The sequence below is a fragment of the Phoxinus phoxinus genome (genome assembly GCF_949152265.1).
Source record: "Phoxinus phoxinus genome assembly, chromosome: 24".
NCBI classification, from domain to species: Eukaryota; Metazoa; Chordata; class Actinopteri; order Cypriniformes; family Leuciscidae; genus Phoxinus; species Phoxinus phoxinus.
The window spans coordinates 3,995,557-4,020,744 of record NC_136899.1 but is presented as its reverse complement, the minus strand read 5'-3'; the positions used below and the strand labels follow the sequence as shown (position 1 = coordinate 4,020,744).

Sequence of the window (25,188 nt, the reverse complement as noted above, 5' to 3'; positions counted from 1 at the left end):
CAGAAACTGTGAAGAAAGACTGCCTCCTAGTGACCATTGTGTGTATGACAAAAAAGAGGAAGGCAAAATCACTCATCTCTCTCAGTCTAAGCATTAACGTTTAGTTTAGTGGACACAGAAAGATTGCACTGGAAATGACAATGTATTGATTATTTCTTTCTTTTCTCTTCTTTTATCCACTCACCTGTCCTAACTTGCTTGTATTTTATCCCCAGTCCATCCTTTCCTGACCTCTTCTCATTATGCTGAGCCTATAAGTCTTTGTATCTATATATGTTGTATATACAACACAAGCCCTGTATCTATTCCTTTAGTCAGAGAGTCATACAATTCTTCCTTTATAAGTAAAGCTAGTTATAAAAAAAAATTCATATTAGTTGAAACAAAAGCAAGTAAATAGGATTTTAATGCTATTTAACGAATACAAATTGACTTTATCCAACACAGTCAGTTTTTGTTTTCATAAAGGAAGGAACATTTTTCATTTTTGGTCAAACCTCCATTTCCTTTTCTGTCTCACGGCCTCAGATTGTCCTAGCATTGCCAATCTTTCTTCTTTTTTGTTTTTGTACTGGCATGTTGACTATCAGCCTCCAAGTATTGCCCTGAGTGGTCCTACATTGCCCCCCTTTTACCCTGAGATCTGATCCTATCCAAGGTGAACGCTTCATGGCGACGATGACCCTGGAAACCAGGGGGAGCACAGGTGACCTCTGACCCTAAATCACACATCTCCTCCGCTAAAGCAAGCACAACACATCAGTACTGAAGAGCTTTGACCAAGGTACGAGTCTAATTGTAATTTTATAGTTAAAAAAAGCTGGTTGTATGGTTACAAATAAGAGCCAGTATATGTACACTGAATAAACAATGTAAACTATATAGTATACTAAACATGAAGCAGTTACAATCCACTAATGTAAACAAACGTATACAGTAACCTTGAAACATTTTAGGGGTGAATCTCATGAAAACATGTCCGTTTCATATTTGATCCCAAAACTTAAGAATTAAGCTTCTTTCAGGACTATTAACGCCTTCTTTTTGCGACTATTGAAATGTTTCGCATTTATTTGGTCATTTTGTCATAATTTCACCCTAAAATGCATCCTCATTACAGTAATGCATTTTAAACTCCTTTTATTTTTGAGTTTTTTGGTAATTCCCATTATTCTAAATGTTTATTTTTATATTAGATGCACATTATTGCTATATATATAAAGCTATAAGCATGTTTTAATGATATAGAAACCTCTTATCTCAAAAGATTAAGGAAAATTGTATATTTTATTTCCTTCTCGTTATTTTGGGGTTGAAATATGACTACGAAATGATTGTTCTTGAGCGGTTTCATGAGATTCGCCCTTTAACTGATGTGTAGTTGGGTCAGTTTTAGATATTAGCTTAAGTGCAGATCAGACCGTCGAAGTAATCTTAGTAGACTTGACTTTCTATAAAGAAAATTCTCTATTCAACTAGAAAATAAATGTTACCTTACAGTCAAACACAGTAGTTAACATCTTCAAGCTATTGACGAGATAATTGGTGAATATTTATCGAGAATAAGCTAGATATTTTATATAAGATTAACTTTTGTATTTTTATACTAAAAAGGGAGAATGTGTAAGCATTACTAAGATAGCGTGAGGTACATGCCTTATCCAAATTCATATTTGTATGAGTTCTTGAAAAGCGTATGAAGAAGAATGAAACCTGGAATCTATATGAATCAAATCAAATTTTCTGTGTGTTTCCCCCAGTGGATTTGAAGTGTGAGAGCAAAAAAAGAAGCATTATATTTTGTTATTTGACAGCATATTTAAATGTATGCGTGAAGCACTTTGTGTGTCACTGGGACGTATTCGCAACGTTGTCGTATGATGAATAACCAGTTGACGGAGAATAATAAATTGCTATTGACTGTTTAGATCAATATTCCGATAAATCGAAAATACATTCATATTTGATGAATGCCAAGAGTTTGTAAACAACTGCCTCACTGCCATTGTTTCTCCATTTTCTGCTCAATATATATATATATATATATATGTTATATAGTTTGGCTTGGTGGTCGTGTCCATCAGATGCCTAATACATACCTCATTACTTTCTTTGTCGTGTCTTAAAATGACTTCACTGAAGTAGAATAGACCCAAACTCTGATGCGACGCACATCCGAGCACCATATGCTGTGTTGACACACTGATAAATGTGCAAAATACATGTACAAAACAACAGAAGAACTGTGTATAAACTGTATGATCATGGATATGTTCATTTAGGGTATTTTTTTGTAAACTTTTTTGTTTTCTACCAAAAGATTTTGAGGGTTCTGAACTGCATGTAGATAGATTATCTTCTCAAAGTCTGCATGCAGAATCCTCTTCTCTGTAAGTTCTGTTTACAAGTGTAAGATAGATGGATTTCCGAATTTTTTTAAAGAATAAAAATAGTTCTATGTGAGTAGACGGGGTCAATCAGATCCTTTTCACTGTTGTCTGATCTGTAACAAACCATTCAAGCATTCCAAACCGCTTTGGTGATTTAACATGTCTAAAAAAAGTACCGTAACCCCCATTTTTCATTAACGCAACATATAGAATGTATATAAATCTATCGACAACTACTTGTGATAAAACAATAACAAAGTGTGAATGCAATGTTGACCAATAGAAATATATCTACATGGAAATGTTATAATGCAAAAGTTGTTTTAATGTTGAATAAACCTCGTCTGGTTCTGTATGTACAAGAGACTGTTGGTTTTGAATGTTCTCGTGCTGTTTTTGTGACTATTAAAGTGAATATCTTCTACTACAGACTTGTGCGCTAATTGTTATCCAGAAATGCTGTACGTTTTATGTGTAAACTGGCCGTTTTCCAGTAAAAAAATCTTTATTATGTAATGCATACCGCATGTAGAAAGAAAAAGACTGATTCGTATGAAAAAAACATATATACACATACTAGACGAAGCTAGTTTTCAGTATAGCGTACAGTTAGCATTTCAAGAATACAACATGTAAATATCGATATAAAGTCTCTAAATGTGAAATGTAGCTGAAAATCCAGTTGTTCAAGGGTTAGTCTTACAAAACCTTTCAAGAATTTGCCATATTTCATCCCAAAATCAAACTATACGGAATTCAGTTCTAAGTCAAATTATTTCAATTATATTATTTAAATAATTAATTTCTTTTCATTTTAAATATGAAATATAAAAGCACATGCTCTTGTCAGGTTTCTTGTGTTTTCCCTAAAAGTGTTTGCTGAATTTCAAATAAATTAGTTAGAGCTTAATGATAATAATAATAATAATAAATTAGAGCTTAATGTAGCTGTTTAAATATTTCTTGTAAACTGTTTTTGGCTTCATTAGTTGTGTTTCACAGAGAGATGTCTGACGACACCAGAAGCTGCTGAGCCGGTTTCCATTTGGCGCTTCGTCTACCTCCGTCTGCTCTGATATACGGCTGGTTCCTCAAATCTGCACACACACACACACACACACGAATGCAAACACACGCAGTTAGAGTCCTCCCCTGATGAAGATCTTTTGAAAGAAAGGGAAACATCAGATCTACAAGACGGAGCTGAGGGAGTTCAGTGTTACAGAAGAGCAAAGCTGACACGGATAGCAGTGTCTAGAGGAAGAGCGATACCTTCAGAGACAGAAGAGAGAAAGCAAGAGACGGTTATAAAGAAGTCCCATCGCAGAGCAGACGAGAGGAACGCTTCCCAGAACGGGCCGTAAACGGCACCGCCTGCAGAGCTGGGAACCAGACAGAACACACAGATGTTAGAGGAAGCCACAAATAAGACAAATTGAACTAAATACACAATATACTCTGAATATCAAAAGCCGAAAAATAGAGTGACAGAAATAACTGACAAAATGACGAGTGCGGAGAGAATTAGACTAGGCAAAGAATCCCAAGACACTGAGGAACGAAGAACAAACGCTCGGTGTTCAATTCTTGTGAGAGTATCAGTGTACAGTTAGACTTATGAACTATAAATACATATAAATATATTTATAAACCATATTGAAATTACTCATTTGTATAGTATAAATGAGTGTTTATACAAATGTATATAATATTATTAAAAAATATTATATTTACATTTCTGAATCTTTATCTTGAATTATGTATATTATATAAATGTCAAAATATACGTTATAAATATATTTAAAAAAATTATAGTATACATGGGTCTTTTCAAATGTATATAAACTATAAACATCTAATTTTACATTTATAATATTATTTATTTTATAGAAATGTATTTATTAAAATGAATATATTTTATTATATTTATACATTATAAATATGATGTGTATAGTACTGTATATAGGAGTATTTATACACATGTATGTTATATAAATGTTTAAATATACAGTATTTATAGTAAATATATTTACTTGTTTAGAATATATATTAATCTTTACCAATCTATATTATATAAATACATTTCAATATTTTATAGTTTACAATACTATATTAACTCTAAATATATACATAATTATATTTACATTACATTACTATAATAATTTTAAATTATTATAGTACTATAAATGGGTCTTTATGTACATATTTTTCAATAGTTTTGTATACATTTATATTGTAAACAAAAATGCATTTGTATAAAGAAACATTTATGCTATAAAAATTTTTACTGAAACTTTTTATTATAAATATTATATTTTGCATACATGTAAATACAATATACACTTTTCTATAAATAACCATTTACCGGTATACTATACCAATTTTAATTATAAATGTGCATATTATATATATATGTATATATATATATATATATACTGTATATACTGTATATACATTACATACTGTATGTGTGTGTGTGTGTGTGTGTGTGTGTATTATGCACATTTATAATTTTTTTATAGTACGGTGCATAAAATGATGCCTGCCAATAGAATCATTCTTTGTAGCAATTGACCATTCTTTAGAAAGCAGAATGAAAGTAAATAGTTTTTTCCCTAAACTTTTCTGGGACCCCCCTTACTTTGAGCACACGCATCTGGTGTAAAGGTACAGTATGTGTCAGGTTTTATTTGCGTCATTTATAATAAAACCCCTAACCGTGGTAAAATCACTCATTCTAATTGTAATATTCAAAGTTAGGGCAGTGGTTTTACACACCCGCAGCAAGTTGACTTTTGAACCCTGACCCCAGACTGACCTGTGATGATGTCCTCGATGGCTCCGTCTTTGCCCTCTCGCACGAGCGGTGTCATCTGCCGGCGCTTCAGCTCTGCGATCAGATCCACCTGTGGCAATCGTGGCAGCGCTGGCATCTGTGGACGTCAACAGGCCGGTAAGATGTCTTTATATCTCACCTCCTGTTCTCAAGTATTCCAGTCTCTGTCAATCACGCTGCATTACCTTATTACTCACTGATGTGATGGAAGGGTCAGAGATGGATAAGTATACGCTGTCATCGTTCTCAGAGAATTTCTTCCGCTGTTCGTTCTCCTGTTCGGCCAGCTATAGAGAAAGAAAGATTCAAAAATAACAACACTGGCTAATATTGTGCTACAACCCCTTTCTCTACAGAAGAGGAGTTTATGATGAGTCTTTATCCATTATTATTTATTAATACCTATTTAAGAAAAATGGTGAGGAATTGCGATAATGAATAAATGGTCCAAAAAGTTCTAATGAAGTTTAAGGTAATTAATTCAGCTGACACTTAAAATGCAAACAGCACTTGAAAGGGGAGTCTGTATCAAATACTGTTTAATGACTACTTTATGTAGTCATAATCACAATTTTATGTAAGGGCGACGTGTCTAAGTTGCAATATCTAGCTATGGGGTGCCTCAGGGCTCGGTGCTTGGACCACTTCTCTTCTTCATCTACTGTCATCATTAGGATCTGTTATATTTTTCAAAAAATTGTAAATAAAAAAATGATTGGAATATGTTTTAGAAGAAAATACTATTTCAGTCTTGCTACTTCAAAATTGTATGTTTAATTAATTGTGTACTTGCCATTTCTTTGTAATTATTTGTGAAATTTACACCGAGTGAAAATAGTTCAATCCTACACCAAACTTTTTTCATTGTATCTTCGTGATTTTAATCTCTCATAACTATTATGATATATGCTGATGTGATAGTAGCACTCTGTAATAATTTCATCACCTTATATGCTTTAATGAACCTGGCGAAAACAGGGAAGAACATAGAAGGGGGCGTGGATTTGGGATTCTCTCCAAAATACTCCACCACTGAGTGATACATCTCCTGTAGAGAGACAAACAGAGCTGATCAAGCAATCATTCATAACTGTGTCTTCTGATTTCAAATTCAATATGATTTCCATGTAGCACAGGACTGAATTCATCTCCACCTGTGCAGTTTTGCTGTCTTTAACAATAGTGTCCAGCTGACTGCCATTATTGGACATGAAGTTTGTGAGGACAGCGCTGTCTTTCTGTTGGTGGAACTCCTTACGGATCACGTCCATTCCCTTCTCCAGAGACCGCACATCGGCAAGGATGCTGTCCAGAGAGACTGAGAGAAAGATGTAATAACATACAGGTTAGCCTATATATATATATATATAAGTTTGTGCATTAGCTTTCATTTAGCAGATGCGTGCGTGCGTGCGTGCGTGCGTGCGTGCGTGCGTGCGTGCGTGCGTGCGTGTGTGTGTGTGTGTGTGTGTGTGAACACTCACCCAGCGCAGCTTTGTCCAGAAAGTGTAGTTCGGTGTGAAAGTTGCGCAGCTCAGGGTATTTTTCTCGTATGATGCTGACGATGAAATGCAGGAGTGTCTGTTTTCTATCTGTGGATTTCATGTCCAGAAGCTGAAAGTGAAAATGTATGATAAATTAATAAACGTGCCCATTTGGCATGAACTGATCAAATACATACCTTGAATGCAAGAATGTACTGTAAATAGCCTAGTTTCAGTCAAATCCTTTATTTTCAATAATGTATTTGTTAATAAAATTGCCTATTTATTTCAATTGAATAATCACTTATATATCCCCAAAATACAATTAATAGTAAATTAGGTATTTATTTGACCCTAAATGAACTAAAACTATATGAAAGCACAATATGTGAATTATCTATTGGAAACACTGTTGGAAGTGACACTAATAAACTAAAACGTTTAATCTGCTTTATATGCCAATAATCTCAAAATGGCCAGCTATCGACGTTTTCTCACCAAATCCAGACTTTGGAGTCGAAATCCATATGCGGATCCTCTCTTCTCACTGTTCATGTAATTCCCAAATGCAAGAATGATCTAGAAAACAGAGAAAGATCATTTTCTTTTCACTACAGGTATTATTTGAAATAATCTCAGTCGAGTCTGACAGTGGATTCTCTTTACCTCTAGAATCTTCTTCATTTTGCTGGAGGATTTGATAGACATGGAAGCAGCGATGATGGCATTTAATTGCTACAAAATAAGGTAAACATGTAAAGAAAGCAAATAGATTTAGATTTTATGTTGACTTAAAGTACACTGACATTTTTTTGGTGTATTAACAATCGACAACAAATTACAAAGAATTGGCATGTAACATTGAATTACATTTTCAAGTAGAATGACTGAAATAGTATTTTCTTGTAAAACGTACTCCACTAATCTTTCCTTACAACTGCAAAATAATTAATTTTCAGTGTATATTACAGTGTATATGAAAACCCCAAATTCAAAATTAGAATATTGTGAAAAGGTTTTCATAAGCTGTAAGCCATAATCATCAAAATTATAACAAATAAAGGCTTGAAATATCTCTCTTTGCATGTAATGAGTCTATATAATATATTAGTTTCACCTTTTAAGTTGAATTACTGAAATAAATGAACTTTTGCACCATATTCAAATATTTCGAGTTTCACCTGTACTCACAGGTTTTAATAGCAGGATGCTATCGCTGAAGTTTCCCATGAATGTTAGCGTGCTGATCCTCTGTGACAGCCGTGGGATTTTGCTGAAGGCCACCATGAATCTGTCCTCCTCTGAGAGCTCCAGCAGGGGGCGTCCTTCACGCTCGAAATTATCAATCAACTTCAGCTCATAATCAGACGGGATGAAACGCTCCAGCAGCTCCAGAAAATCGGAGTTTAGCAAAGCAAGATTATACCTGCACACACAGAGAGAGGAGCAGGATTAGTTTGGTTTGTGTGACGTGAAAGAAAAGAAACGTATCATTACACTGAAAAAAAAAAAAGTTGCTGCCTTTAATTTTTTAAGTACAAACAACTTGGATGTTTAAGGAATTTCAGCTTAAACTGACTTAAAAAAAATTAGTTGAATCTTGTAGTTGAAAAAAGTTGAAAATTTTGATGAGTTAAAGCAATGTAAAAATGTATGTTGTCATAACTTATTGATATAATTTTTGTAAGTGATTGTGGGTGTTGAACGTACGTTTGGATCGCAGTGCAGATCTGAGCGGTGCTCATGCCTCCTTTGCGCAGTGTGATGGCGAGGTTTTTGGCCCTGTTGGGCTCCAGTAGTGAGATTTTACTAGATGCTTTAAGAGCCACTTTCACCTTCAGAGTGCCGACGTTCACAGGAGCAGACTGAGCTTTAGTTTTAAACAACTCCTCAAAGACGTCCATATTCAGCTCCTTCAGAGACAGGAAGAGAGTGACATCGTCTTTAGTCCTTCACTTCAAATCAATTCTGATGATAAATGTGACCCTGGATCACAAAACCAGTCACAAGTCGCACAGCCAACAATGGCAATAGCCAACAATACATTGTACGGGTCAAAATTATAGATTTTTCTTTTATGCCAAAAATCATTAGGATATTAAGTAAAGATCATGTTCCATGAAGATATTTAGTAAATTTCCTACCGTAAATATATAAAACATGTATTTTTGTGAGTGAATGCAGCACAATCGTGAACATAAATGCACAACTTTAAAGGAGATTTTCTCAATGTTTAGATTTTTTTGCACCTTCAAATTCCAGATTTTCAATAGTCATATCTCGACCAAATATTGTCCTATCATTACAAACCATACATCAATGGAAAGCGTATTTATTCAGCTTTCATATGATGTATACATCTCAATTTCATAAAATTGACCCATGTGACTGGTTTTGTGGTCCAGGGTCACAAATGTTGAGATACTTCAGCTTATGAGTTGATAAATGTTGAGATAAAACGGCTTATGAGCACTCCTAAAATATTCAGCATTTTTTATTGAAATAAAATGTAAGAATTATGTTTCACTTTTAAAAAATATTTTATATTTAATTATTATAATACATATTTTTAAAAATCAAGAAAAAAACAAAAAATAAAATGTTTACGAACATTAAAAACTAAATCGTTTCATTTTAAAATATATTTCATAATAAAATATATTTTAAATAATAATAAAAAAACATGAGGGGAAAAAGCAGCAAGCAGCAAATGTTTTAGCTTTTCTATTTCCAGGTGGCCCTCTTTCAGAAACACTCGCACACTTATTTTATATTAAAATTAAATTGATAAAGATTAAAACAATTATATATACTGTATATATATCTCACTAAATAAAACATATTTCAAGGAGTAAAAACCTGCAAATATTTCTTACAATTCTATTTTCAATGTGGCCCTTTTTCATGCATTTCTATGAGCCAAGTAAGAAACACGCATACAAATCGGGAAGGACTACCCTCACATTTATTTATTTATTACAATAATAAAAAAAAAAATATATATATATATAATTGTATTACTCAAATGTAAAAAAAAAAATGTTTATATTCAAATATTTTATAAATAATTCAAATATATATACTGTACTTTAAGAAGAAAAAAGCAACAAGCAGCAAAGTTTCTTGCAACTCTATTTTCAGGAGGCCCTATTTCATGCATTTCTGTGACCGAGTTATAAACACACACTGAACTGACTGACCCCAAGCACGCTTTCGTCATCCAGCTCTGTGAAGACCGTGCCAGCCACCTGTTCCTCCTGCAGAGCCTGCCAGTTCAGCAGTGGCATACGATACTTCGTCTTGATTGGCTTCTTACCTTTTACACCTCACACACACACACACACACACACACACACACACAAAAGTCTTTCAGTGTTTTCCACAGCTCCACTTTTCATTGAAAATCATTTTAATCAATTTAATCATTTTTGTACTATACATGACTGTCATAATTTCTCTCACCTGTCTTTACGGTTCCTGCCCTTCCAGGTGACGGTGAAGGGGGCGGAGCTTCACTCATAGGGGGCGGGGGAGGAGGTGGAGGAGGGGCGGGGACAGGAGGAGGGGGCGGAGATTGCATCACAGGAGAGGCCTTCGTTTCTGTTGTACTCTTATCTTGGGATTAAAAGAGAAATGTTTTATTTATTATTTACAGAAATATGTAACCGTGCTTATCTTTGCATTTATCATTTATTATTTGCATTAAACATTATATTATATTATATTATTATTTATGAATATTATTTATGAATTTAGTTCACTCATTAGGCTAGATTTTTCCTATGTTAGAATTAGAAACACAGAAACCCAAAAAACTATTTGGAATCATAAACCAAACGTCAACAGATTACACTCATATATATATATATATATATATATATATATATATATATATATATATATATATATATATACATATACATATACATAAATAAATATATTTTTTATAATTTTCAGGGTTTAATCTACAGTAATCGTATTATAATAAAGTTATAATACATGAATAAATAAAATAAAACTATAATTATAATTGAATACAACAGAATGTAATTAGAATAAGTGATAATAGAATTAAAGCACTGGTTGAGTGTATATTTGATCTTCACCTGTTGTGTTAGCGGCAGGCATAACGTGTAAATCCAGCGAGCCGGATTGGGATTTCTCCATGCGGATCAGACCCCGATCCACTAGAACCTGAAGCTTCTTCTCCAGCTGACAGTGCTGTCTCTCTCTCTCTCTCTCCTTCTCACTCTGTGTCTCTCTCTCTCGCTCCTTCTGCTGCATCTGAGAGACCTGAGCGTGCGCCTCCTTCAGACTGCCCTGAAAACACACACTAAAGCTACACAGGCTGGAAACACCAGTGAACGTGTGTGTGTGTGTGTACTAGTATAGTGTGTTACCTTCAGAAGCTCTGCCTCTTTCATACTCTCCATGAGTTGTTTCTCGAGTTCAGATGTCTTCTCCGCAGCTTCACTCTCACACTGCTGCAGTCTAGTATTTAGCTGATATACACAAATAACCATACTTAAGTCTAACCATACAAGTCGTACGTAGCTTTGTCCTTTCTCTCTCGATACTGAATTTATCTACTTTATCTCTGTGTTTGATTCAAAGCGGGCAGAATGCTAACGCAGATCTAACGAGCCGTAATTGTAAAAAATAATGCTTTATGTTGTCAATGCTGGCAAATGACCATGGTATAAGCGGGATAATCCATGGCTAGCTGTGCATTAAACGGTTTTAATGCACCTCTTCTTCGCACTGGGCAGTTATTTTCCTCCCTGTCATGAATTCCCTTTTTATTATTTTAATCTACTGTTGTTTTGTTTTGTTATTATTGATTCAAAAAGCAGACATACTGTATGTGCATTTGACTATCAAACAGATTTATATCAGTATAGGTTCGAGTAGTGTGTGTGTGTGTGTGTACCTGTGTGTTTTGTTCTTGTTGCTCCTCTAGATGTTCCATTATTGTATTTTTGGCCTCGGCGTCTTCTAGGATCGCTCCAACATCAAACACATTATCCAGGTACGCTTGAATCTGCAACTGCAGCCTCTCACTCTCAGTGACGTTTAACCTCTACACACAACACACACACACACACACACACACACACACACACACACACACACACACATTATATGTAACACTATAAATGTCTTTAGTCTCACTTTTGATCAATGTAATGCATCCGTGTTGAATAAACGACTGTATCATCCAAAGCTTTTAAACGGTGGTTTAGGTTAGTTGCTCACCTCTAGATAGCCGTCTATTCCCAGCTGTGTAAACTCATACTGTAAATACACTCTGAAGTTCATGTCCTCCACCGAGTGCACAATAATGTTGATAAACTGCATACAAGCCACCTAAAGGTAAAAAAGGAAACATATATTGATCAGTTTCCACACACTGATGATCCTACATTAAAAGGTCAGGTAGAATAGGAAAAACCTTAATCTATGTCTAGAAACCTAATGCATTATGTGTGTTATGTACTTGAAATGCATATAGAAAATTGGTAACACTTAACAATAAGGTTTCATTGGTTAACATTAGCTAACATAAACTAATAGTTAACAATATTTAGCATTTATTACTTTGAAATAATGTTCATCTAAGCATTTACCAACACTTTTGTGAGGTCAAAAGTTGTATCCGTTAACATTAGTTAATGCACTGTGAACTAACATGAACATTTTTATTCACTGACATTAACAAAGGCTAGTAACTGCTGTAATGTTAGTTAATGCATTAGTTTATGTTAGTTAATGCATTAACTAATGTTAACAAATGAGACCTTATTGTAAAGTGTTACCAAGTGGACTCAAACATAATGCTAGTCCTGAATTGGAAAAGTTATATCAAGAATCACTGATAAATTTAGTCAATGATCAAATGGACCATATACATTATACAGTATTAATATGGCATATACAGAGATGTTGAACTAAATAGCTTAGTTAGTGTAAGAATCTTATTAAATAGGAAAATGAATAGAGAAAAATGTCATATAATTAAGGATTCTGTGTCCTCACCATGAAATCAATGTTGCTGTCTTCATTTGTGAAATACTCCATTAGTTTTTCGAATCTGTTTTTCTCTCCAGACACCTACACACACACACACACACACACACACACACACACGCGCGCAAGTGCGCAAGTACTTGAGCATAAAGTAATAATGCCATTAAATAAAAGTTAAAGGGTTCAAAAGAACCGACTGTGACATTTTTAGAAAATGTGTGTATGGTATATCTTGGTTACACACTTTTCATAAGGATAGTTTATCATCTGACAGTGTATTGTTGGTTTAATATTCTTATTACTTAGCTCTCACCACAGAAAGACTGTGTAACATTAATATGCAAATGTGCTTTCACAGACATAAAGAAGTAGTGTGGTTGGGAAACCCCCACGCAAGTATAACCAATAGTTGTTCTGGTTTTATCTCTAGTTTAGTTTGCGTAATGCTTTCTGGTGTCAGAGATAGGCATCTGAATCATGACTCACACAAATGTCTTTGAGACAAAAAGGACGTGTGTGTGAGGTTGCAGGATGGTCTCCTATACACACGAGCGTGTGTCACGTCTCTCGCTCTCAGACAGGGTGTCACGGCTGATATCCGCAGATCAGACACTTGTATCTAAATCTCATCAAGTGTCCGTGTGAATAACTTAAGAGTTTGGGTCAGGTTTTTGGTCCCTGAAATAACGACATTGATTGATGAAAAGTGAATATTATTAATCACATATTGTATTAGAATATTTTTTAATTATTTTTTATTAAATATTAATTATATTTGATTATATTATGTTTTTGTATATTATATTTTATTATATATTATTAATTATTTTTATAATACATATCTAATATTATAATTGTTTTTCTTTTTATAATTTTCTTTTTATTATTATTTGACTATATTATGTTTTTGTATTTGTGATTTATACTTGATTACACCCAACTTATTACAACCAACTACTTTTTAATATTTTTATAATAAATATTTAATAACATAATACAATAGTATAATACATAATAATTTTTTTCTTTTTATTATTATATGTACTTATATTTGATGTTGGTATATTACGTTTGATTATATTTTATTAAAACCTTTTATAGACATTTTATAAATATATATATATATAATTTTATTATTTTTTGGAATATATTATGTTTTGGTATATTTGTTTGAATTATTATTTATTTATTTATTTTTAGAGTGTTGAATTGTGCACAATAAGACCAAGAAGACACGGTGATGATAAGAAGAGTGAGACGGATGAGCAGAGAAAGAAAGGTGTTCTTTTCTTGCCTCTTTGAAATTATTAAAGGCTGCAATAATCATTTCATGACCTCCTCGAACCAGACACACAGCAGCAAGGAGCTCCAGAACCAGTGCTTTAGTCCTAAACACACACACACACACACACACACACACACACGCACACACACACACACACATATGTAAGGACAGAAGTGTAGAAACAAAAACATTCAAAACCAAAACACACTCTCCTCTCACCTGGCACTCTTGTTGTTGAGACTGAGAGTGATTTCATTGACACAGCTGGGATGAGCCATCACCTGATTAAACCCTAACTAACACACACACACACGGACGCACGCATTAGTCGAGAGCAGAGATGAGACGAGGCGAGACGAGAGTGAGAAGTACCTGGTAGTTCATGATGGTGCGAATGCACATGATGCAGAGATGCAGGTGGTTCTTCTGGCTGAGCAGACGCGAGTATCTCAGAGCTTTCCTGAGGAGAAGATAGATCATGTAAAACCAGTTTTATACACAAACACATTGATTCAAAGCAGAACTATAGTATTGTGTAATCTCAAAATCATTAAAAGTAAATCCCTTTATGTGACGTACAGATGCACACAAACACACTCTTTCTGTATCAGGAATGCAGCTGATCCTGATAGAAGCGATTGGACGGGTGTGTGTTTGTGTCTGAATGTGTGCTATGATCTCATGAAGTTACAGTGATAGTGTTTAGCACGTGTGTGTGATGTTTTGTGTGATTGGGTTTCTTCCTGTAGATTTGTGATCAGCATGACTGACCTTGCAGCGAAGGACCGTCCTGTGCGTGGGGAGTTGTGTGTGGGGGAGTTTGTGGCGCTCGTGGTCAGATCTTCTATAGACTTCTCCTCAAAGCTTCCATTATCGGAGCTCTCCATGTCATATCTGTAAAAACACAGTCTGTCTTATGAATGCATGTTAATATTTCTGTTCACTTCTGTATATTAGTTTGTGGTATCCACTCAAACAATAACTGTTGCATTAACTTTTTGTTAATACAGTAGATGAACTGAAAAGTTGGTTTGCAATTTACACTACTTTTCAAAAGTTTGGGGTCAATAATATTTTTTAAAATAAATAAATACTTTTTTCAGCAAGGATGTTTTTTTAATTGATCAAAAGTGACTGTAAATACTTAATAATAAATGCTGTTCTTTTGAACTTTCTATTCATCAAAGAATTCTAAAAAAAATTTGTTCCATGGTTTCCATAAAAATATAAAGTTGTTTTCAACAATAATAATCAGAAATGTTTCTTGAGCATCAAATCAGCATATTAGAATGATTTCTGAAGGATCATGTGACACTGAAGACTGGAGTAATGATGCTGAAAATTCAGCTTTGGTCACAGGAATAAATTACAATAAAAAAATGGTTATTTTAAATGATGAAAATATTTGACAATTTTTTATCCGATAAATGCAGCCTTGGTGAGCAGAAGAGACTTCTATTAAAAACATTTTTAAATAATGCCATTTTACAGATGCCAAACATTTTAACGGTAGTGTACTTGGTTGCATACAGTCTTTTGATTGCCTTACAGTGTTTTTGTTTAGTTGTTGTTTGGTAACTCAGACTAGTCTAGTGAATATAATACCAGTGTTAGCTGGCATCAGAGTTTGGTTTGAGACACTGGATGGTCAGAGCACATTCTTTTCCCAGACGCCTCGTCACATTACGAATTTAGGTTCCTCTTTTGTGCCTTTGTGTGACAGTGTTTGTGTGTGTGTGTCTGTGTACATACGTGACTGCACGTTGAGCGAAAGAGAGGTAGTCCACTAGCACGTCTAAACCCTTGTTTTCTTCATTTAGAAACTCCTCAGCCCACCTGAACAGACAGAGAGAACATCACAAATAAAAAACAAAAGACAATCCAGTGCTGACACAGACATTGTCCAGATTTCCAGGGAAAATGAAACCTGCATTAACTTTAAGTAGTAAAAAAGTATCAGGCCAGAAACATGCATTGTCAATAACATGCGTTTTTCGGCAGTCATGTGATGGCTCTTACCCGATGTGATTGGTGCGCAACGAGATCTCCAACTCTCTCAGAACTTGTGTGGATTCTTGGACTCGCCTTTTAAACTACAAATCACACACATGTCATTTTATAAATTAAAATCACACACATAAAATCACATATTTCGGTTTGATTATAATTGGATGAGTTCTACATCACATTCTCAGATTCAGACACACACACACACACACATACACATCAGTACCTTTCTGCCTCCTCCCTGCTCTAAAACACTCTTGAGTTTCTGAATGTACACTGATGGAGGATTCTTCACCTGAAATCGCTCCTGAAGACAGACACAGAAGGAATAGTAAACTCCCCTGAATCTCATATAAGTCCACATTTAATTTTAGTCATGTTTCTTAAATAAAAAGTTTTAATTAATCTTTCATTGCCGTTTTTCACCCTCATTATCCTTTGAATTCAGTGGGCTGTTACTTTGATGTGTAATGTTATTTGCTAACCTCTTACGGAATAGTTATGTGTATTTATTTGGTCATATCTTAAAAGGGTCATCAAAACCATTATATTTTCTGAACCAATTTTAGAATTTAGTTTCTATAAATGCTCTGGGTGAACTGGAGAGGACGTTTTTACTTTAAAATAGCAAGGATAATTGTGTTTTTTGATTATATACCCCCTTTAAAGGTGTGCTATGTGGTTTAGATGGTAAATGAATGTGTGTACTCTGAACTTACCTGGTCACAAACTAACTCCCATTTCTTCTCATTGTCGTACTGACAGAGCAGCTTCACTTTATCAGGGGGAAGATTCATGGAATTCTACAATCACAGAGCAAGAGACAACATAAACCTTTGGGTAAGTCTCATTTGTTTGATATTAATTCAACAGAACTGTTAGATCTGAGGTAAACTCTTAAAAATGTTTTGTTATTGTTTATTGCTGCATCTTTGGTTAAGCAAAAAACTTTATTAAAAACCATTTTTCATTGCATACTTTACCACCAGAATCACCTTGGCATCAGCATAGCAACACCCTGCCAACCACCCAACATCATACATCACATTTTCTTCAGATTTAGTTGTATTTGCAGTGTGCAGTCAAAGACCAGATCAAGCTATTATATGTTCCCAGATCACTGCAGTGTAAATGTTGAGTTACTGTGGCTCCAATAACACATAACAGTCGTTTACACGTGATCACTTATAAACTGATGAGTAAGCGGTTGCGTCTTGTGAGACGGTTTACGAGCAGCGGACAGACAGATCACATGTATAATAAGGTATGCTGACTCGAAGAATGCCCTTTTTGAACCGGTAGATTAGTGCTGTGTGAATGTCCTGTTTCTATGACGATCTCCTAAATAATATATGAACAGCATGAGTGTTTACACACACACACACACACAGACACACTGTTATGGTCCCTGCAGAATTACCTCAATGACTCATCTGAGCATGATACCGAATTAAACACACACACACACACACACACACACACTGTGCATGCAGACTGCGTGTAACTAAAACATTATGAAAATCGTCTTAAAGGTCGCAGAGTGGAAGCCAATGGTCCGCGCACATGCACGGATCTACTACGGCCCTGCCGAGTGTGACTCGTCGCCATCGGTGTGAACCTGAAACTGAACACAGGCTCCAGACAGAGAGCAGAGTAAAAATGGGCCACTCACACAGAACGCCTTTTTCCATTCCAATGCGCTACTTTTCCATTGTTTTTCAATGTTAACACCCGCCAGACATACAGTACATCTTTACTGTTGATCTCGCGTATTTTACAGCGTCTCGCGCATGACACGGCATAGTAAAAACGCGACGCTCAAGTTCAAATAAGTTCAACTTTTAAAAAACGAATTTCTAGACCTTGCATTTGTTTTTCGTTCCACTGACCTGCGTCTCACTTTTTTAACAGCAAACTCGCAATCTTTGCGAATCAACCAACCCTAAGTGGTGTTTTCCCATGAAAAACCCCACTGCAGCTATGCTAGGGCGTTGCCAGGGCGTTACTATGCAGTTGCTCAGGAGTTCTCAAACTTTAATATATATATATTAAAATGTAATTTATTCCTGTGATGGAAAGCTGAATTTTCAGCATCATTACTCCAGTCTTCAGTGTCACATGATCCTTCAGAAATCATTATTATGATGATTTGCAGCTCAAGAATCATTTAAGATTATCATCAATGTTTAAAACAGTTGTGCTGCCTAATATTTTTGTGGCAAATGCAATACTGTTTTCTTTTCTTTTTTTTTCATTCTTTGATAACGTTTAAAAGAGTTTATGCATCCTTGCTGAATAAAAGTAGCCTATTGTTTTCTGGAGAGGTAATAGATGACATTCATTCATGACAAGTTCTCGAGTTACATGCCTTTTATACGTATAGGAATTGTTTGTTCAAATCTCAAATTATGAACACAAATAATGCTTGCTTTAGCAAACACCATTAATTAAATCATTATGTAATTCTTCTTCTTCTCATTGGGACGTCCCCTGGAGGGTTTGGTTTGGCCAGGTGTTGCTATTCACTTGGGGGCATTTTGGGAAATGTCTTCTCCATAAGAATATCAAAACCCTTTGTAAATGTATTTCCACTTCTGCCAGTTTGTGGAGTTTTCCCTTCTGCATACAGCAGGTGAGATTGCACTTCTTTAAAGTATTTGCTTTAGGAACAGACTGGTTTGCTGTAGAGATGATTGGAATTCACAGTATTTGTTTTGTGCCCAGTTCCTTGGCTGTATCGTTCAGCTGATAGCTCAGGAATGTTATCATTTGTTTTGGGAACATTACATTGTAAAAGATCTCAATGAACTAATATTTTGCCTTTTTTGTGACCCGCTTATGAACCCGAGACTGACCGAAGACTAAAGAACTAGTAAATGTCAAAGCAAAACAACAGTCTAAACATCTGTCTATCCACGCCAGACTGTGAAAGGAAAACGTTTGTACACCTCTGAATATTGGATGTCATCTGTCTCATAAAAGTAATCAGAAGTAGATGAAACAACATGAATTACAAGATGTAAGATCATTGGATGAACACAGAAATTAATATTTTTATTTAGCAAGCACGCATTAAATTGATAAAAACTGATGGTAAAGACATTTATAATGTTATAAGATAGATTTGTATTTCAAATAAAGGCTGTTTTTTTGTTTTACTTTCTATTCATCAAAGAATACTGAAAAATATGTGTTACCGTTTTCACAAAAATATTTGGTAGCACAACTGTTTCCTCATTGATAATAATATGAATATTTCTCGAGCAGCAAATCAAAATATTAGAATGATTTGTCAAGGATCATGTGACACTGAAGACTGGAGTAATGATGCTGAAAACTCAGCTTTGATCACAGGAACAAATTACACATTATAATATATTCAAATAGAAAACAGTTTTCTTAAATTGTAAAAATATTTCACAATATGATACTGTTATTACTGTACTTTTGATCAAATAAATGCAGCCTTGGAGACTTCTTCACCCGTCCTAATCTTTTGAATGTTATGTTTTGAATGTTATCATGTTTTACTTTTGCTTTGTCATTAAAAAAAATTCTGTTGCATATTGAATTACAGTTCTTTGCAATGCATGACACATTAGTATGGCACGGTGTCCTAATTTATAAAACAGGTCAAGGGGAGGAACACCAGCAATCTGCAGAAATAATGCTTTAGGGCAAACACACACACACTCATTCTCAAACAATCTTCCTCTGAAAAGCCTGCAGTGCAGACACCATTGATTATAATTGTCAATCTTACAATTGTTGCGTTGCGTCTGCTGTGTAGACACAGTGATTTCTTTGCATGCTTTAATTCAGACTGCATAGTTTCCTTTTTGTCTCTCTCTTAATAATTATAGTTCACCTTTTCTGCCTATAAAATGAGGAAAGGAGACTGCAGAAATATAGAATAAAAGACAAAACGCATCCAACTTTTCCACCATCATCTATTTGCTTATATTTCTCTCCCTTCTGAGTGAAACGTCTGCCCTTTCTTTGTCTTTTTTTTTACATGTTTATCTTTTTTTAGTCCTCCTCTAAAAATAAAAACAGTAAAATGGTTTTCAGGACAAGGTCAGCAAACATTTTCTAACTTCATCACATGTTGTGACACCGTTTATTTTGAATCCAAAGGGTTCTATTTGAATATTCAAGATTCCATATTCTAGAATTCTAAATTAATCCTTATTTTGAATCCTAAATAAAGAACACAAATCTATGTACACATACAGTTATTGTTGCATCAAAGATAAAAGCAGCGTATACTGCAATACACACGCAGAGCATAATGCATAATGTCGTCATTCAGAGCTGTCATATTTTACCTTTGGCAGAATGACACTAGAAGATGATACTGAATATTTAATACAATTTATATTTTCCTTTGAGTATTTTGTATATTTGTAAGCCAAAATGGTACTTTTTATAATATCACCTCAAGGAATTTGTAATAGTTCATAATTTCACATCTCTAAAGAGCTCAGCTTGATGTTTTTTATACTGCTATTATTTTAAAGGTACACTGTGTAACTTTTTTGTTTTAAAATGAGCTAAATTTAAATAAAGAGCCAGTACATCACCAATCCTTCTTCCAAAAACATGTTTTGTCTTCCCTGATTCACTATGGTAAGCTCTGGAATATGTTACTCCTCGGCTATTTGACTAGTATCTGGTGTTTGAGTGGCAGATGTTAGTTGTTACAACGAGCGAGAAGGGTTAACATGGAGCCGCTTAATCTCGAACCTCCGGGGAATCACCCGTTTTAAACAAACGCCGAACAGAGGAGTATGGAGCTAAACGAGTCTCAATAAAGATAAATGCACACACTACATTCATATATGCACACACATGATTCATAAATACACACACAGGATACACAAATGCGCACAAAATTCACAAATGCACACACAAAATTTACGTGTAAAATTTAGTGTGTGCATTTATCTTTATTGAGACTCGTTTAGCTCCATAGAGGAGAGCCTGCAGGCAAAAAGAGAACGTGACAGAGCTCGTAATAAAACAAGAATCAACATTGGCTTGTCTTTTCGGAGATAGTGAGAACTAAGGGATTTGAAATGTTGTAAAAGCAACACAGAGATTGCGTTTTTATTACTCAACAGGCGAGTAAGTTAAAATATTGAATAGATAAATCGCCATATAGCTCTCTAACGGAGTTTATTGTAAAACATTATCTATTGTGAAGGGCCATATTGATCCGCACAGCCGAAGCACAACCATAATGTTCTTTCCCAAAATGTTTTTTAACCGCCAGAGGGCCGAATGTTACATAGTGTACCATCAGTGATATATTTTATTCAATAACACCATCAGTTTCTGCAGTAATAAGTATATTGAAATACATTCAGTACTGACTTTGATTCATTGTCATTTATTTTCTAGCTCAGCTGAAGGGTGGCCTACTGCTGAAGATGGATGGTTTTGTCCTTTCAGTAAGTATAGCCACATGCAAAATATCAATAAGTGAACGGGCCATTTGTATAATTACAGGCCTGTAGTTTTTGCAGATGTCGTGCGCTCCTCTCCTCAGCAGGGCGATGTAGACAGCATCAGCTTGTGTGTTTTAAATGCCTCACAAAGAAAATAATGCAGAATTCTCTGTACATTTGCATGAGTTTGCATGTGTACATAACCACTCTTATATTCAGGACTTCTGTGATGCGATGTTGTGTATATGGCCACTGTTATGTAAGACTTGGTTTCATAATTTAGTACTCATTACTTTTATTAAACAGGCTTAAAGGTTATTGTACTGATGCTTTGTGTTGTAATATTTACATTTGGTACCCGACTTTGTGTGTTTTTGAGTGCTTCCCACTTTAATTCAGTGTGTTTTTCCATGAACACGCTGCCGATGCTACTTGCATTATTTGCATCGTATTTCCATTATACAAACAGCAAGTCACAAACTCTGTCTTTCTCTAGACATTGTAGATGGCGACTGGATCAAATGAAGTTGTTTGAGTTTGATGGAGAGCCCGCATGTGCACTTTAATACTTGTTTGTAGATTAGATGGCCTTTCCCTGCTGCATGATGGGAAAGTGTGGAGTGTTTATCTGATTTAGGAGAGGCATCAAGGATATTGGCAGAGTAGATTAATTAACATGGAATAAATTACAGCTGACTTTACTAACACACACCAGAGCCAAACCAATTTACAGTATACAGTATATAGGAGTGAAATATGGGATAAATATCCCTTTTAAATAGTATTTACACGAGTGGTTGGATTTGGTCTGTTTAGATTGGAAACGGCTGTGTCCTATATGCATCTTTTTCATGCATTAATTTGACTAGTTTATAGTTGATAATTCCAAGTCTTAAAACTATAACTCTAACCAAGCAGATAATCATATCAGCATCATTCTGTGCTCAAACAATATATGATTTATTATGGCAAAGTGTGTCATTTTTAGACAAACATGTCTATTAAAACCCCTATTAACTTTTTTCGCTCTTCCGTTGGACACACAATAAGATATTTAATACTTAAAATATGCTGCTTTTTTTTCATATAGTGAAGGACAAACTGTCAAAGAAGATTTTAAGTAAATAGTGACTTAAATTTCAGTCTGTTCCTGTTCACAAATGTGTAGACTTGAAATGCAGTGCTGATAGACTACTTTTAATACTTTAAATGTGCATTTTGTTCTTTTTGATAGCCATTTACTCCTCAATGTTTGAAAGAAAAAAAGTCTCGAGATTGGAATATGACGTAAGGGTGAGTAATGGTGGGATTTTGGATTGCCTATCAAAGTATAAAAAAAGTACTTAAAACAGCATCACATTTACATATTGTACACTCATCATAAATAAGTAGATCATAAATCCTACATCATAAATACATGTAGATAAAGCACATGAAATAGGCTACCTAATGACTCATTAAAGATTCCCAACTGCACGTCTCACTTTTGCATAACTTCTGCATAACACTCATACTCTAAGAGATCTTACAGATTTCACAAGAATATGAATGAAATCACCTCAGCATATACGCATAACATTCCAAAATTCATATCCGCATAACATTCCAACACAGTCAACAACGTGGTATAACTAGCTGTAGTATGTCATTTGGACCGGCTATTTAGTTTCAATCATTCATTTGATCATAACCATGCAGAGAGATGCACATTAGTTTCATCATGCATATCAAACATAGTAAATGCAGTGGCACATCTCAGCCCTCGACCACACATATTGAAGCCCTTCGACGTACCGCTTTTCTATATTCAATCAGCAAATCTTTTAACAAAAAGATGATATATTAGAGCTGAAACTCACTGTTTGGTGTGTTTTTAGCCTTCTGCATGTGATATATTTTGTTCTGTACGTACCAACAGACTGCTGAACCTCTCCTCTAATTCGTCCTCGGGTGGTGGGGGCAGTTTCGGGGCCGGTGGCGGTTTCTGCCCGTAAGTGCTGAGGGGCCGTTTGATGTCCCGCACGGGGGTCATCTCCAGACTTCCAGCTGCGTTTCCCATGGCTGAATGTAGAGGTACACATATACAGTTCAGAGAATCTGAGTCTCGCTCAGTGAACTTCCACGACTACAGCTTTACACCTGACCGATTCTCAACACTTAAAAGTGGCTTCTTGTTCAGTCCCTGTGTAGAAGTCGTTCAGGTCCGATGCTGGGATAAAATCCAGCAGTAGCTTGAATCCTGTAGTTTGGTTTGTGTAAGTTACCATGTAAAAGGTTGTGGTTTTTACATAGTTGATGACTTATTCAGGTATCTTGCAGTCTTCTGGTGGCGTTGTCCATTTGCAGAAGGTGAATCCTACAACAATACTCTATATACAGAAAGAAAATGACACTTAGTGAGCAAGACTATGTTCTGTCTGGATGTGTCTCGTCTCTGACCCGGTTCTGCGTGTGTCTCTGCGACATCTCTGCTCCATCCTGGAGTGAGTAGTTCAGGTAGGGAGGAGAGGAGTGAGTGATCGAGGAGAGGAGGCAGGAACAGGGATGATTCTGGGTCCTAGTGCCGGATCTGTAGACTCACATCTGTGTGTGTGTGTGTGTGTGTGTGTGTGTGTGTGTGTGTGTGTGTCATATGAACACTTGATACTTACTCAGATGTCCATCTACAACCGGAGTCTCGTGTTTCCTGTTGGTGTTTGCTGCTAGGATACTAAAGACAACCGAACCACACCTGACACACAGACTGATTACTCTTCTGCTCTTCTTTATATAATGTGGTCACACTTTAATTTAGGGTCAAATTCTCACTAATTTGCTTATTAGCATGCTTATTACCAGCATATTGGCTGTTTATTAGTACTTATAAAGCACACAGTAATGCCTTATTCTGCATGACCTTATTCTACATCTTTAATCAATACCTATAAACGTAACAACTAACTAATAAGCAGTAGGAGTTTATTGAGGCAATATATATTCTTGCATATTTGTATTAAATGGTCTTTGATTGACTTACTAGAGAGTTATCATTATCATTGTGTCCCTGTAGTGCTCATTTACAATGCAAATGGTAACCCATAGTATAATTCTTTGTAAATATGTTCATTTAAATATATTTTTGGTTGTGTGGTGGTTAAGGATCAGGACTGATAACTCAAAGTGTGTTTGATCCATTGGACATCACTAACATTCCCCTTAACAAAGCAACTAATCCCAGGCTCCTTCTTAGTGGTTTTCCCTTTGTTTTGCTGTAGGGTGCGTTGAATAAAAGTGTTTGATACATGGCTACAGTGCTTTCTAGTATTCGTTTCTCACCTTAAAGTAAGAATTGTATGAACTGCCAAAATGCATATAGGCCTACAAATAGTTTTTACTTCATTAAAGTTTAAGATTAAAAGGTTTTCAAGATTACTCAGTAGTCACTGCAGTAATGGCAGAATGAAAACAGTATTGAGCAATTGCGCCACCTACTGGTTCTCAAGCAGACTCGAACAATCCTTTAACACCAGATTCATGACTGAAAACGCAGTTTATGGGATTGACGTGCACAAAGGTTTGCAGTGAAGTCATCTGTGAAGGTGATATTATTTTTGGGCAATTTTGCTTAAATCTAATTTTTTAAATATACTTTCTCTTTATTTTGGCTCTTTGTCCTGAGGTGTTTGCTTTTCACCTTTTTGGATTTTATTAATTAAAAAAAGATTATGAT

At 35.1% G+C, this 25,188-nt stretch overlaps 1 protein-coding gene across 4 annotated transcripts; it reads right to left on the bottom strand.

The window, feature by feature from the left end:
* Window positions 1-3,250: 3,250 nt before the first annotated feature.
* fmnl1b (formin-like 1b) lies at window positions 3,251-23,964 on the bottom strand. 4 transcript variants are annotated; one of them, XM_079602352.1, is made up of 26 exons: window positions 23,392-23,964; window positions 16,749-16,832; window positions 16,256-16,336; window positions 16,042-16,115; window positions 15,775-15,858; window positions 14,794-14,916; window positions 14,395-14,482; window positions 14,242-14,318; window positions 14,032-14,125; window positions 12,747-12,821; window positions 11,967-12,077; window positions 11,641-11,790; window positions 11,111-11,212; window positions 10,817-11,030; window positions 10,173-10,325; window positions 9,911-10,035; window positions 8,421-8,623; window positions 7,902-8,136; window positions 7,377-7,445; window positions 7,209-7,289; window positions 6,711-6,840; window positions 6,381-6,544; window positions 6,173-6,274; window positions 5,412-5,513; window positions 5,209-5,323; window positions 3,251-3,487 (listed from the first exon to the last, which is right to left on the bottom strand). In XM_079602352.1, the coding sequence occupies exons 1-26, from the start codon at window positions 23,536-23,538 to the stop codon at window positions 3,387-3,389; spliced, it is 3,084 nt and encodes a 1,027-aa protein (XP_079458478.1). In that variant the 5' UTR covers window positions 23,539-23,964; the 3' UTR covers window positions 3,251-3,386. The 4 variants fall into 4 exon arrangements, with proteins under 4 accessions (XP_079458478.1, XP_079458479.1, XP_079458480.1 ...); XM_079602353.1 differs by having other exon boundaries at window positions 9,911-10,026; XM_079602354.1 differs by lacking the exon at window positions 23,392-23,964 and adding an exon at window positions 17,919-17,978.
* Between the last annotated feature and the right edge of the window lie 1,224 nt (window positions 23,965-25,188).

Excerpts from the sequence above, each read along its gene's own strand:
- fmnl1b (XM_079602352.1), bottom strand. The coding sequence starts at position 23,538 with ATGGGAAACGCAGCTGGAAGTCTGGAGATGACCCCCGTGCGGGACATC. Across the intron at positions 6,545-6,710 it reads TCTGGACAAAGCTGCGCTGG|TCTCTCTGGACAGCATCCTT; the intron begins GTGAGTGTTCAC and ends TCTTTCTCTCAG. Across the intron at positions 6,275-6,380 it reads AAGACAGCAAAACTGCACAG|GAGATGTATCACTCAGTGGT; the intron begins GTGGAGATGAAT and ends GTCTCTCTACAG.